Source organism: Pelobates fuscus, chromosome 4 (assembly GCF_036172605.1).
Source record: "Pelobates fuscus isolate aPelFus1 chromosome 4, aPelFus1.pri, whole genome shotgun sequence".
Classification (NCBI taxonomy): domain Eukaryota; kingdom Metazoa; phylum Chordata; class Amphibia; order Anura; family Pelobatidae; genus Pelobates; species Pelobates fuscus.
Genome location: NC_086320.1, coordinates 310111587 through 310127473, shown reverse-complemented (window position 1 = coordinate 310127473; position 15887 = coordinate 310111587). Strand labels below are relative to the sequence as shown.

The window sequence follows — 15887 nt, the reverse complement described above, 5'->3', positions numbered from 1 at the left end:
GATCACGTTCTAAACTTTGTTAGTTTGGAATTCAGAAGGCAAAACAAAATGCATGGTAAGAGTATGACACTTACCACTGTTGTGTGCCTCTAGTTGTGAGGCAGAATTAACGGCAACCTTGCATAGTGAACAGTACAGCAATCGTTTTGCTTTTTCTTCTTCTGTCTCACCAGATGGACATATGCCGTTGCTAGTGACCAGAGTGATTTTCTTGTCAAACTTCGAGGTGGTCTCTGTTGTCATAACACTGATTTTCCGTATTTCAACTGTTGTACTAGTTGATATTGCTGGTATTCCTATGAAAATATATAAATTAATAAGCTTAATTAGAAGGTATTCAATTGCTATGGGAACAGAAGAGTACCGTGTTCTTCAAATCTATCGTCAACATTCAGAAACAGGCTAAGCCAGCATTTGAAGATCCTAATTACCTACTCACTCACTTGCTTGGACCTTCTTGGTGAGTCCTAAAATTAGTTCTAAAAAAACTCTTACTTAATGCTTAAAAGTTTATTCAAGATTGTAGCTAAATTACATAAAGCCTCAAAGCTTTACTTTAGTTTGGTTGGCATTTACAAATGTTGCAAACAAATATATAGCTTGGAGGAAAGACAAGATGGGGGGATATGATAGAGATATTTAAATATGTAAAGGGAATCAACACAGTAAAGGAGGAGAGTATATGAAAAGAAGAAAAACTACCACAACAAGAGGACATGGTCTTATATTAGAGGATCGAAGGTTTAAAAATAATATCAGGAAGTATTGCGTTACTGAGAGAGTAGTGGATGCATGGAATAGCCTTACAGCTGAAGTGTGTGACAAACTCCCCTTTTTACCTGAGTTTGCAAAGAGCTCCTGGAGGAGCCTGCTTGCCAACCTCCTGCCCACAGACTATGGACCCTGTGAAATATAATGTAAAAGTCTCCGTTCGTGTATTTGAAATATATGGTTAGGGATTTTGCAATTTCCACCACAGTGTTCTAAGTGTTCATCTGGGTGGCCGCATTTCCTATGAACGACCATGAGGTGGCGACCATCTTGTTCGTACGAAAACTGGCAGCGGTGTTTGGTCGTCGAGTTCATGAAACTATTTTCAGACACTGAAACTCCTGAACACCGCTGGACTTCCACGATCACCTGTGTTCGGTTCTACAACACTTAGAATGGCGCTTTTGGTGGAAATGTTCCCACGAACAAGGGGAACAAGCTCCAGGGTAAGACTATTGACTATGTTCAGTAGTTTGTTCATTTTAAAACTACCGAACTAGACAGACTGCAAGCTCTGATTATCTGGAACTGTTTTGGGCATGGTGCCATGCTTGCGGTCAGTCAAAGACTTCGAGGAAATTCCTGTACTCCTGAACTGATCCAGGTGATTTTTGGATATGTTGGTCACCCATATCGGAGCTATCAGGGGATATAACTTTTAGGGTGTTTTTGTATATTTTAAGGCACTTCTCGGGTGTTTGTAAAAATGTGAGTGTTGGTGTTTGGAGATAATTGAGTTTAGTATAGTGCTTGACTCAATTATCTCCCATTTTGATAAAGCCCTGAAGCGAAATGCGTTTGTGGATTTTTAAATTGTGTATTGTAATAAAGATTTTTTGGTCACTTCCCTGGTGCCAACTATCTTTTTTATACACTTGATTTTGGGCATTTTTTTATTGTCCTGCACTCCAAGAAATCCAAGGTGGGGATCATACCACCAGCGCTGTTACCAAGGAGCAGTTAGCCTGCTCTTTGCTTGTGAGGACTATTTTAGTTATTATATATACTGTTGTTTTTATTAGTTGTCTCTTTTTACCCTCTTTCCTGAGTGTGTACCATACCCCAGGCGGAAGAAACCCACAGCATATCCCAAAGCGGAGATTATACCACTGTGCGCCCTTCACACTAGAGCTAGCTATAGCTCTACTAAATGTGAGTTTATTCCTATTTATTCTATCTATATATATATATATATTGGAGCATTCATATTGCACTATTGGTTCTTTTTATCTGTTTTTTGTCTTTCATATGAGTGGATTCATCCGGAAAAAGACATTAAGGATATTACTCCTGTTTAAGCACCTTATTCTATATTTGATCTGAGTAAGATCCTTTTTATTGGACTTTTTTTGCTGATATTTGTATTTTTTACTTATTTTATGTGTTGTGATTTTTACTTATTTTATGTTGTGATTTTCACTGCTCATTATATTTTGTTATAGAAATTGGAGCAGCCCTTACCTCTATTTTTCTCACTATATAGGGGAGGGATTGTATAATTGTGTATGGGAGTGTGATGGATCTGAGGGCCAATGTCATTGCTTTGTGTAAGTTTGTTTCAGGATACCATCAAGTTCAGGGGTGAGTGCCCCTTGCATGGGGACTTGCATAAAAGGCCAGTTGTGGCTGCCATTAAAGTATTTCAGCTTGTACTCCGAGAACTATGTGTCATCTGGTTACTTGGAGGGAAAAGGGCTAATCACTAATCACTGTTCCAGTGTGGAGGATTCAACAGGGAAAGTTCTTGTAAGGACTAGAGCTCCCAGGACTGAGTGTCATCCAGTGCCTGGGGGTGGCTATAGTGAGTTCCCCATTCAGCTCGAGGAGGGAGTGGTTCCAGGGCCCCAGTCAAGCCACAGTGACTGTGGGCAGAAGTTCTGCAGTTTGTCCCCTGTTACAGCTAGGAAGGGGTCCTTTTAGCGGAGGTACCCAGCCGGGGTATAGGGAGCTCCGCTACAAAGTGGTAGAGGTTAACACAGTGAGGGAGTTTAAGCAAGCTGGGATAGGCATAAAACTATCATAGATATAAGTTAAGGCCAGGGACTATTGAGAGTATTTAGAAAATTAGGCAGACTAGATAGGACGAATGGTATCTGACGTTTGCTTTGGACTCAAATTCCAGCTGTTTATAAAACTTAGCATGACCCCTAACTCTCAACATTCTTATTTAATAGCAATAAGTACAAAACAGTGCAATAATGACAACAATATTAATGTTATTTTCAATTAAACAAAGCATATTGGTATTGTGAATTGTTTTGAATTGAGACTATATTATAAGTGACCCAAACAAAATCATCACTGACATGTACTAGAGCTCATAACCTGCTCTAAATAAAATTTAATCTGATACAAAAGGTGGTGATATAGTATTGCTTCTGTTAACTATAAAAGCATCTGTTAGCTTCCAGCTGCTGCCCTACTGCATCGTGCTTGAGACCAAAAACAGATCTACAACTGACACTTTTTTTCGTGCTTATCAAAGGCTTTCCTAGTGAGCTTGAAAGAATGGATATATTGTGTGCAAGCAGTTACATTGATACATGTTTAAAGGATATAAAATACAAAAGTTTAAAGGCACTCTCACGCAGTAGTAATACTTTTTTTTTCTTTATTCAAATTTTACATTTTTCATGTAGCATTCAGATAATGGTTCTAGGTGTACATTAAAGGATTTATTGTAATGTCCCTGCTTGTCTTCTATTATATCTTACACACATGGTAATAATGGGCTGATGGAATCCAGTAGCTACCTGAGGATGCATTCAATCCATTGATGACATGTTTAAAGGCACAAGGTCAAAAAGCAAAAATGCAAATGCAGGGTTTCCATTTATAGATCTGGCAGAACAGAAACAGGGGGATTTGCTGCAAACCTGAAAATGGGACATCCTGACATACTGTTCAATGTGCAATTGCTCTGTATTGTTACATTAGCATTTTGATTTAATTACAGGTTTCCACTGGAATGTTGATCTTCTTGCAAATTACACAGAGTTCTTTGTCAGTTTATTAAGTTATAGCTCTCTTTGAGAGTTTTCTACTAAATTACATGTTTGACAAGTTATATATTATTCAGACAAATTCTGAATGATGCATGCCATACACACATAGGTAAGGCTCTACAGAAAAGAGAGCGGAACCATAGGCAGGGCATGCCAATACTACACTATAGCCCAATTCAACAGTAAACAATGCTGTGTATCAACTGAACCCCTGTACATAAGAGCCATTCATATCATCCTATGTGATAAGAGCTGCCACTTGGGTATTAACTACTTACTACATAATCACCTAGCAAACAGGAAACTATAGATTACGATCTGTCCCCATAGGCCAAGATAAGATGTTCCTGTATGGAGTGTATCATACTGTGTAGGAAGAGTCTGCCTGAAGCGGAAGACAGACTCACTGAATAGTGCTTGTGGGACAGTCTAAAAGATAAGTAAATTATTTTTTAATGTAATTTTTTTTTGGCTAGTATTTTAATGTATTACCTGCATAATGCATAAGCAAATATTGGGTCAACATTTAATGTTGCAGTCATTGTTTGATAAGAAGAAGGCTGTAGTTTAAAGGAAAATACTTTAGAATATTCAATTCAGCATACTCCATGAGCTTAACATATTTGGGCCAGATATACACAGCCAAGCAGATGTACATCGATATTTGGAGTCCTTTAATTTTCTTCTTCTGTTCTCTTTCCTACCTACCTCTTCTGAACTTTGCACTGATTGACCATGTCTTCATTTACAGGTCTTTGGACATCATCATCATGGATTAATTATTTTTAGATAGTAAAGTAAATAATGCCTCAGTGGAATGTGTGAGTTTCTGAGATGAAATCCATTTGATTTGTTGGCCTAATTTTTATCTATCTACAATTCAAGCCATCCATTGGAAAACTGAGATGTATATATGTAGGTGGGATAAATGGTCACCCATATTTACTAGGGTTATAAGAAATAAAATGTTATACTGCAGAATGTATCTGATTATGTATGCCCTAAGGTCACCTTACATATAGCTAAATTGTGTTAGCACTATACATCAAGGTTTAGCGTTGTTCTTCTTTTCATTTTTTTTATTTTATTTATTTTGTGCCATGATTTTTTTTTTTGTTGTGGCCTCATTATTAATTGCTTAGAGGCAAGTAATTTTTTGGCATGTTCCATGCAGCACTATACACAAGGCATTTTTCATCCAAGATGTACTGTGAAAATGAAGGTCGTTTTCAGCCTCAGTGAAGAAGAAGCGACATCTGTAACAAATAGCCACACTGCCAGGGCTACCCATCCGGGAACACAAACACAACAATGGAACATGAATGCATTTTGTATTCCTATTTTGCTATGTGAGGTAAGTAGAGAAGTTATTTTACATATTTATCTAGTCTTTAAACTAATTCCAATTTTGACACATCTAAATAACATCATGTACACACACAATATATTTTATGGACAGTAATAAGTTCTATATTATCTACATATCCTCCAGACAGAAAAATGTACCCTAGACACAGAACTGAAATATTGCGTTTCTACAATTCTCTCAGAAAGCTATACAAGATATCTCAATGAACACAGACACTGTTTTTATTCATCTAGTCTTCATTCCATCCTCAACTTTTCCATGTATACATAAAGGTATACATCCACAAACACACACTATATAAATTGTCAAATATACTGTTATGTTAACTACTTATTTAAAAAACAAAATCTGCTCAGCAAGTAAATCTGAAAGATGTTGTTTTCACATGTCGTAAAGAATGCCATGTAAGATGTGCATGCAAGAGCACTTTTTCAGATTTTCAAACCTACCTTTCTGTAGTTTTCCTAATTTACAGCAAAGTTTCAGTTCAATACCCTGGTGATGACCTTACTGAGCAATGGAAAATCATACACTGTGCAGTGCTGTTCATGTGGGAATCCTCGTCATGGCACTGACTTTAGGTCAACATTGAGCTCTGCTATTTCTATCAGATGGTCTCAGAGAGGACAACTCTCTGGAGCAGGTCTGCATTTTGCTGTTCAAGCATTCTAGCCTCCCAATGTGGTCCAATGGGAAATCAAGTGAATTGGCTGAAATCATTGATCTTGAAAATCTCAGCCAAAGAGGCAGGACCAGCTACAGTGACTGGAGCTGTGAGGGAAAAAAGGTAAGTAGAACAGCTTGTTTCTCTCACAGTAGGGGGGTCACCTAAATCGATGCTAGGGATCTATAGCATTAGGAATACACATCTGTAATCTCAATGCTATATTGTTTCTTTAATTCCATAAGAAACATTCATTATAGTGCAATTTTGGTGATGCATTTTCTCCTGTGATGTAGCTGATCTAATATAGGGTATTTAGATGCCTAGAATTCTGATGTTTTCATGAATGGTAGACATGTGCAATTTGTTTCGTTCCAAATGTAAATTTGAACGAATTTTTAATGCCATTCAGACATTCGGATGCTTATGAATGTCTGAAGTGCTGAAGTCCCGAAACAGCGAAGTTCCAAAGTGATGAAGTTCGGTAGTTCAGAAGTGCCGAAGCTACGAAGTGCCAAAATAATTTGGATTTCTGAAAAGTGGCAAAACAAGAGAGAGTGGGGAAAAATTATGTGAATGATGACAGGAATCTTGACCCATAAGCTAATTCCTTTTGTGTCATGTAATGCTTGCTTGCCCAATCTAGTTTAATGTTCCCTGTCCAATGAAATGAGCAATAGACATATGCAATTTGTTCCATTCCGATTGTACATTCATATGAATGTCATGCCATTAGGACATTTGGATGCTTACGAATGTCTGAAGTGCTGAAGTTCCAAAGCACTGACATTCCGAAGTGGTGACGTTCAGCAGTTCCGAAGTGCCAAACTGAACCGAATGCTATTGGTCCGAACTGCCGAAGCATATTTTTTACTTACCCGAATTTCCGAACCAAACCAAATTTTTTGCCCATGCACATCCCTAATGATTAATTAGTGACACGAGGCTATTGTAAGAGAGATACAGATAATACCCTGAAGAAAAAGATCACCTATTACTTGTTGTTACATTGAGTCACACACACAGAAGTTTAATACATGAGTGGCCATTGGAATGTTGATCTTCAGCTTTAGTTCTAACAGCAACCAGTGTGGCAGAGGCTGTATACTGAAGCAATCGCTATGCTCAATCAGACAAACAGTAGCTGTGTATGGCACTTGGAGTACCAGTGGATAGGAGATTCAGTTGAAAACATCTATTGCCTCTATTAAATATTTCGGATAAGCTTTTCAAATGACTTAATATTTTTGGATACACCTTTAGAAAATTATTTTTAAATAAAATATATTAAAACACCAAAAAGGATATCATACACTATCAGTATATTAAAAAAATACAAATATTTCAAAATATTAAATCATTTTAAAAGTTTACGCAAAATTATTAAATAATTTGAAAAGCTTATCCAAAAATATTAATTTTAAGACCAATATTAGTCCCTCACATGGGCTGAAGGAAAAGTATTAAGCTAGCAAGCCAGCCGTAATGGTTATTAGAACATCCTGGGGACTATTAAACTTGACTTTTTTTTTTTACACAACTTTTTAAGAGCCAGAGAGTATATGTGTATTGCAATAGGTGATATTGCAACTGACTTGCCTTCAGACAGTCAATAGTCTGCCACAAAATCAGCACCAATCAACTTTATATGAAAAATGACCCTTACACTTGAATATGATGATACATTTCAAAGGTTAATAACATTAGAAACCATGTAATTTGCAATAGAGAAAAATGCAAAGGAGTTTTTGCCATTGTGTTTTTCTTGTCCAAACGGTGACATAATTTCAAGATTCTAACAGTGAAATATATACAACTGCATTCTATATGTTCCAATTATTAAATATGGCTTTGTTGGATTAAATAAGGTCCCTATCTAAACTAGCCTTATCACATTTGACTTGAGAATTGTGACACAGTACAGACAAGCCCCGTTAATAGAATGGTGGTAATTAGCCTTTGCAATTTTCTTCACTACTGTATACCCAAGAGGAATTTTTTAATGAACCTGAAGAGAAGGGCAAGGAACCTGACGGTTTGTGTCCCAGTTATGCCAGTAAAAAATGACCTACTTAAGTGAACTGATATTTCTTGTTTAGAAATGTATGTCAAAGCATTAACACAATTTGTTCAATATCGACTTAAAAAAAAGAAAATTCAATTATATTTTGATTTAAAGTTTATAAACACAAAAAGTGAATCACAGGCACATACATGTGCCAAGCTGGCATAACTGGTATTGTTGTTATTCACCCAGATCAGTTTGGGTTATAACTAACCTTAACACCACAGGATTCTAAAAATACACTTACTACTGATAGGATGCTCAACCAGCCTTAAGGTCTGTGGCAAAAAAAATATATAGATGTAACCAAGGTGATTTATGTAATATGACATCAATTGCCAGTCCATGTAGTCACAATTACAGAGAAGCAACATTCAGTTTGTTTGTTTGTTGATTCTTTTAATGTCTGTGTGTATGTTAGACTACATTATTATTCATTATATAAGTTTCCTTTAACTTTCTTAGCACCAGATTGGCTTGCATTTTGCTGGTAAATAATACATTCCAGGCTTATCTTGCTTAAAATGAGTTGAATAAGCTGGGATATCAGCTGCACGTTTCATGGACCCCTACACTGTACAGTAAAATGCATTAAGAGAGATTACATAATATCATGTTATTGATGCTTTATAAATATAGCATGCAAAAGACCCCACAATGTATTAAAACTTCATTGAAAATGTGTTCTTTAGGAGGTTATATGCTAAAAAAGTAGCTTATGAGTTGAATACTGACATTTACAATTTAGCAAATACAGTCAAGTTGTCTCGGGTTAAATTAAATATTTGTAAGCTCACCACAATTCTTTGATCACCCAGTAAATCACTAACCTAGAATGAAACCTAGTTGCATTCAAAAGATGCAATGTAAATCAAGTTAAATAACCCTTTTATTTTAGATATTGTGCTTTAAAAAAAGGTTTACTAAATTAAATGTAATGAGAAATTGTGTATATATATATATATATATATATACAGGGGCGTATTAGCCGCGAGGCAAACAAGGCATTTGCCTTGGGCGGCATTTTCCAGGGGGCGGCAAAAAAAGCCGCCCCCAAACGCCCAGGGCAAATGCCTTGTTAGCCTTGCGGCTAACTGACATGCCGTCTGGGCGGTCTGCTGGGCAGTGCGTGCGGGCGGGCGGCCGGCGAGGGAGCACTTCCTCTGAGCTGTCTGCTCAGCTCCCTCGCGCGCCGCACAGTGAGGCTGGGAGCCGGAATATGATGTCATATTCCGGCTCCGCCTCCCAGCCTCACTGTGTGGCGCGCGAGGGAGCTGAGCAGACAGCTCAGAGGAAGTGCTCCCTTGCCGGCCGCCAGCCCGCCCGCCAGCACTGCCCAGCAGCCACTGGACCACCAGGGAGAAATAGGACCCCCCCAGCATTCCCAAAGGTAAGGAGGCTGGGGGGGGGGGTAAATTTTAAATAAAAATAAAAATGTGTTAAATATGTGAGTGAGTGAGTATGTGTGTGTGTGTGTGTGTGAATGTCTGTTAGTGTGTGTGTGAATGTCTGTGTGTGTGTTAGTGTGTGTGTGTCTGTCTGTTAGTGTGTCTGTGTATGTCTGTTAGTGTGTGTGTCTGTCTGTCTGTTAGTGTGTCTGTGTATGTCTGTTAGTGTGTGTGTGTGTATGTCTGTTGGTGTGTGTGTGTGTCTGTCTGTTAGTGTGTCTGTGTATGTCTGTTAGTGTGTGTGTGTGTATGTCTGTTAGTGTGTGTGTGTATGTCTGTTAGTGTGTGTGTGTGTGTATGTCTGTTAGTGTGTGTCTGTTAGTGTGTGTGTGTGTATGTCTGTTAGTGCGTGTGTGTGTCTGTTAGTGTGAGTGTGTGTGTATCTGCTAGTGAGTGTGTGTCTGTTAGTGAGTGTGTCTGTAAGTGTGTGTGTGTTTCTGTTAGCGAGTGTGTGTTTCTGTTAGCTAGTGTATGCGTATCTGTAAGTGAATGTGTGTGTGTGTATTTAGAAGGCGGGGCGGGAAGGGTGGGGGTGGGGGGGCCCGGGGAAGGGTTGGATGGGGGTGGCGCGGGCGGGAGGGGGGCGCCTGAGTTTTGTCCTGCCTAGGGCAGCACAAAACCAGGATACACCACTGTATATATACATACATATATATATATATATATATATATATATATATATAATATTTTACATGCTTTATTTGTTGCAGTGTAAGTTAATACAAGCAAATTTGCTATGCCACAACAGAATCGTGAAACTCTTGGCTCAATGGCTTACAAGGTGATACTTTGGCATGGCATATAGAGAAAGTGCACTATTTTATAAAAAGATAAGTAAATTGAACAGGCTAGGTACTTGGTCTACATAGAGATTGAAACAAATGCTTGTCAGTGGGAAAGCCTATCTAGACTGACATGAAACTTAGTTGTTGTGGTACAAAAACATGTTTTTCAGGGTAAACACGCTGAGTGACTGTTAATCAGTGAGAGCTCCAGAAGAGAATCATTGCCAGTCAGAAGTTTAAGTAGAAGAGGAAAATCAGAAAAAAAGGCAAAATAATAAAAATAAACAGAGTTAATTATCATTACACTGGAGCTATTTAACCAGGCTAAATATGAAGGAAAGGAAAGCAAAATCGCATGAGTTCAATACCAGCAGCTGGTAAAACACATTCCTGTAAGTTGGTGTAGTTCCATCGGCTCAGTGTCACAAAAGCCGATAATACGGAGACAGGATGCTTTGGCCGCCTCTCCAACTCCCCGCATGTGCCCCTGCTCCCTGTGTGGAAATCCCGGGGCCCTCTCTTGCAGCTTCAGAGCAGGCATGATATTAGCCCATCTTGATTTGTACCGTCGAGGTCTGTGCTGCCAGGGTCGCGCCTTCAAAGGACTGGAGACTACATATTGCTCCCGAAGGTGCCGGGAATGCCGCACAGGTAAGTGTGCCAGCGGGCTTGTGAGACAGACATGAGGAGCCTGAGTTGCAACTTCAGTCAAAATTCTCCAAGAGGTTGTCTAGCCTTGACAGAGCTCCAGAAAACACTACCTGTCTATCAATGGGGCACATGGCCTCCACCATGCTAGGTGTGCTGGTCACACTGTTGCTGCTGGTTTTGGCAGGTTGACCATTTCTAGCATGAGTTTGCTGATAATTTATCACTGCAGCAGGAGTAGAATATGCTGCCGGGATATCCCTCACCGGCAGGGGGGGAAGGAAGGAAGATGATTGGAAAGACTTCATGAGTTTTGTGTAACAGCATGTTGATTGACTGCATCCCCTGTGTTTGCCATGAGTAAGCCTAGTGTAGGACGCAAGTCAGCTCCCAAATTCAGACGCTGATCTCGGTCTAAGTCACAGGCTGTTTCACCACTGTGATTTTTCCCATTTCTGGGACAAGTTGGTGGTGCAGAAGCGAGCAAAATAAGCTTTTTTGTTCCTCTGAGCTCTCAAGATGTGCGACCGGTCATCATTACGGCTGTCAGGCTTTTCCCCCCGAAATTGTATATTTTTATGTAGGTATTTGACAAGCAACCAAAACACTCAGTACTATCTAAAGTATTGAAAGCTTTATTCAAGTATTGATGAATTGAGAAATATGCTGTAAAATTCATGTACAAAAAAGCCAGCATAGAAAGTATCTGAGACGGTCCTGTTTTGGTCTTATATTTATAGTTGTCAAATAACTGGAAAATTTCATTCATCAAATAAGCCCTTTTAACTGTTAGCAATATGTGGGCTGTGTTTACTGTCTGACAAGTCTTAAAACAGTGTTTTCACATATCATTTGTGTTTTTATTTATTTTTATTTTTTTAAATATTTAAGCTACAACAAAGCAGAGCTACAATCTGCTGAATCTGAGTTTTTGTTTTTCTCAAATCTCCTACTTTGAAAATAAATTCTGTGACATCACAAGTGCTGCTAGTATTCTGAAGTAGATTTTGTGGCTAATTTGTTTCACTACAATTCATCCAGAACGTTAGAAAAACAACAGAATTCAGAAACAGCATGAAATGAATCAACAAACAATTTTGCCAGCTGGAGTCTGACAAAAAGTTTCCCAATAAAGTCAAGTACATTTATTGTTATTAAAATATATACTGATATATGAGACAAAGTTTTATAAGATGCTACATACTGTCAGATTGCATTTAGTGATAATGAATTATATCATAATGTTATAAGAGCATCTTGATTGTGATGCAGACCTTTTGAAATTAAGGGAATTATTCACTAAGCAGTGAATTGTGGTGCAAAAACTGGCAAAAATAGAATATGCAAATGTTGGGTTCTATTTAATTTAGGTATTTTACTGTAGCTAAAAGAAAATCATATTTTTTTTGTTTGTTTTCCAAATCAGGTATTTTAACCTGAATTTAGTAACTACAATTTTTAATTCAACAAAATTTACTGTTTAGAGTAACACTAAGTATCATACTAAGTCACATCATCAAATAAATCTTAGATAAACAGCCTCCTAAAGATAAGATGTCAAAAAAATAAAAATAATGAATCAATATAAATGTTCCAGTAGTAATTGCAACTTCAAAATTTTCTGGGGAAAGGAAAGATAAGTGGTTTGTGTGCTGATAGTCTCATCCTTCTTTCTAAGCCAGATGCCTAGGGGATGTCCAATCTTCCTGGTGTCAAAAGTGGTCATAATAAATGTTCCGTCTACATTTTCTTAGTTGGTGTGTGCAAAAATTTTCTCTTGTGCAAACATTTTTCCTGATCCAAAATGTGGTGCTCACTGAATGCTTGTGCGAATGTAAACCTTAAATTTTTTTTATATAATTTTGGTAGAGCGCAGCCTCTTTCTCATGGTTTATAACATTACACTATGTAATTACGACATTATAATGTAGTATAAGTAATTACACAACAGCACAAGACAAGACAAACGAGCCTCTCTGTTAATGCCCATTTTGGTCTTTCAGACAGTCCATAGAAAGAAACAGGGGCACAACATACATACAATTAAAATTTTTCAAGAAAATGTTTCCATCTTGTTGTCTATATACTTTGCCATAAAGCTCCAGCCTCAGCTTCACCACAGTAAATAGCAAATTAATTCATACAACAAATTGACCTTTCATTCAGCCAAAAGCTAATATTGGTAGATTGTTGACTCTATTTGGGCAAACATGCTAATTTCCCAACTTTGGCAGAAACAGAGAATGCAGTCCAATAAATTGTGATAAATACATAATAAATGCTTAAAGCTAACAGTATATAAAGAGAAGGAGTGATGTCATGTCACCCATAGAATTAGCAAAATTATCTATTTGCCCAATAAATGGTAAGATATACATCAATGCTTCTTGAAAACAGAAACAAATAATATTGATATGATGGGGTATGTCCAAAGCACACAGGAGAAACAAGCCAGTCCCGCAGACACCAATTGCAAACATTATATGGCGAAAAATGTCTCCCGTAGATTTTTCAAAAGGAGCCCTTTGCCCAATAAATGGTGACATATACATTAATGCTTCTTAAAAACAACCCAAAAAATTCATCTTGATATAATGGGATATGTCCAAAGCACACAGGAGAAACAAACCAAATTCTCCCTGGGGTCTAGTGGGGATTTTTCCATGGGGTCCAGTGGGGATCTTCTCCCTGGACTCAAGTGGGGATCTTTTTTATGGGGTCCATTCAGGATATTCTCCCTGGGGTCTAGTAGGAATTTTCTCCCTAGGGTCCAGCGGGGAATGTCTCCATGAAGTAGAGTGGGGAATGTCTCCCTGCGGTCCAGTGGGGATATTCTCCCTGGGGTCCAGTGAGGGATAGATTTTCCATTTCCTTTTTGCTCCCTTGCGTGCCCTCTGTAGTGATGCTAGGGATGGAGTGATGCCATATTCCAGCTCCTGGCTTCACTAGAGAGGGAGCGCAAACAGCAGAGAGGAAGTGGTAACATGCCAACGTCGCCCCTGCATCACTCACTACAGAGGAGGAGTTATTGGGCTCTGTGATGCCCTCCCAACCCCCACCCACATAATAATACGGAGGCTCTGGCGGTGGCCAAAAACTTTTTAAAATAATTTTTTACAAATGTTTTAAAAAACGGACCAAAAATCTGTGTGCGCTTCACATTTGTCTGTGTGTGTGCTTCCTCAAAAGTGTGCTTGTGCGTGCGTGCATGCACAGCTTAGCGGGAACAGTGATCATAATCTTTCTACATGAAGTGCCAATAAAAGCTCTGCTTCCTTGGAACAAGTCCTATTAAACTAAAAAGGAAATAAATCCTTTACTCCACTCAACGCCCCTATAAATACATTAGCATTGATGGTGCATCTGCAAACCTTTCCCTGTAAAATATATACTTCAGGGTAAATCTTCTTTTGTGAAGTTTCAAGGGATTACATAACATGCGTTATACAGTCCTGTTAATGCACAGATAATTTTAGAGTTCTTTGCTATGGCGATGTACATATTTGTATAGTGGTAAAATACCATTATCTAGCTTTTCTTTAAAAAGAAAACCTTAAATATCCCTTATTAACCCCTTAAGGACCAAACTTCTGGAATAAAAGGGAATCATGACATGTCACACATGTCATATGTCCTTAAGGGGTTAAAGGAATGCTTTAAGTACCAGCTACCGCTTAATGTAGCTGTTCTGTGGCAAAGAGACTGTCACTGCAGTCTTAGCTGTGTAAACACTGCCTTTGATGAGAAAAGGGCGTTTTTACCTCGTCTCCTATGGCAACCTCTAGTCACTGCAGGACCGACATTTGACATCTCCCCTCTTTGCATGGAAACGTTGAACGCTCCACTGAGATGCATTGTCTCTATGAGGAGATGCATTAATGCAGCACTTTGATTGCCACACGTGCACTAGCCTTCCAATGCTTGCCTATGGTGTGGAGGGTGGAGAGACAGCTGCAAGTCCGCAATATTATACAATTTATATTATACGCAATATTATACATTACATATTATTTGTATCTGTTGACACATTCTGAGTTAGAGGCACACTAACAAGGTTATTTACTAAATGAGAATTCAAATAGGATTTCAAATATAAGGCCTTGGTAGCCAAATTAAAAGCATAGCTGACTAAAGACTTGGACTGTTTCCCTTGGAAATTGGAAACATACTTTGAATTCTCACTTTAGTGAATTAGCCGGTTAGATTTAAGGAAATTAAATTGAATGCTTTATAGTTCCTGCAATGTGCCATATACCTTACTTTTAAGAACACTACAAAAACTGGATACTACTGGCGGTGGCAATTTCTTTTGTTCTAGGTTATTTGTAAATGAAAGAAAGGAAAGTTGCTTTTACTTATACAAGTAAATCAAGTCACAAATTGTTATTATTTATTTAATACGATGCAGTTTTTAAAAAACTAATAGATACTGCTTAGTTTTCTCCCTTGTTTTTCCCAATGTTATAGTTTCAGTGATATTTTCAACAGTGTTACAGAGAAGCATAAGAAATGCATGCATTTGTGCTTCCAAGCAATCCTCCTGGTGGCAACATTAAGAAATTTAAACAGCAGCAGACAGATGTAGAAATGTAAGCCTGTAAAATAGGTTCAGGTGCTGAAATTGTAGAGACAACAGCATATAGAATCACAAGAACAATTATTATTATTATTGTTATTATTATTATTATTATTAGTATTAATAAAGCGCATACAAATTTTGCAGCGCTGTACAATGGGTGGACTAACAGACACGTATTTGTAATCAGACAAGTTGGACAAACAGGATCAGAGAGATTGAGGGCCCTGCTCAATGAGTTTACATGCTAGAGGTGACACAAAAGGAGGGTAGGAAAGTAGGTTGCTAGGATAGTATTCACTGAGGGCTTAGTGCTTTATTTTGATGACAGTAGCAGTAGAAGAATCAGGGTGGAGAGAGAGAAAGCTGTTCACAGTTTAATTGATATGCTTTAAAAAAAGTAGTAAGTTTTCAAAGCTTTTTTTGATGGAGTGGGTGAAAGTCCAACATAGAGGGGAAGGGCGTTCTATAGGAAAGGTGCAGCCCTAGAGAACTCTTTAAGGCAGGCATCAAAATAGTAGTACAATCCAGTGGCATACTAAGGGGGGGTGAGTAG

At 38.2% G+C, this 15887-nt stretch overlaps 1 protein-coding gene across 1 annotated transcript in view; it reads right to left on the bottom strand.

Annotated features, from left to right (window-relative positions):
• ZNF385D (zinc finger protein 385D) overlaps positions 1 to 15887 on the bottom strand; it is a 308681-nt gene that overhangs the window by 45447 nt on the left and 247347 nt on the right. The window contains exon 4 of the mRNA XM_063450693.1: positions 75 to 296. Within this exon, the coding sequence (XP_063306763.1) occupies positions 75 to 296 (222 nt within the window). The remainder of the gene's footprint in view (positions 1 to 74; positions 297 to 15887) is intronic.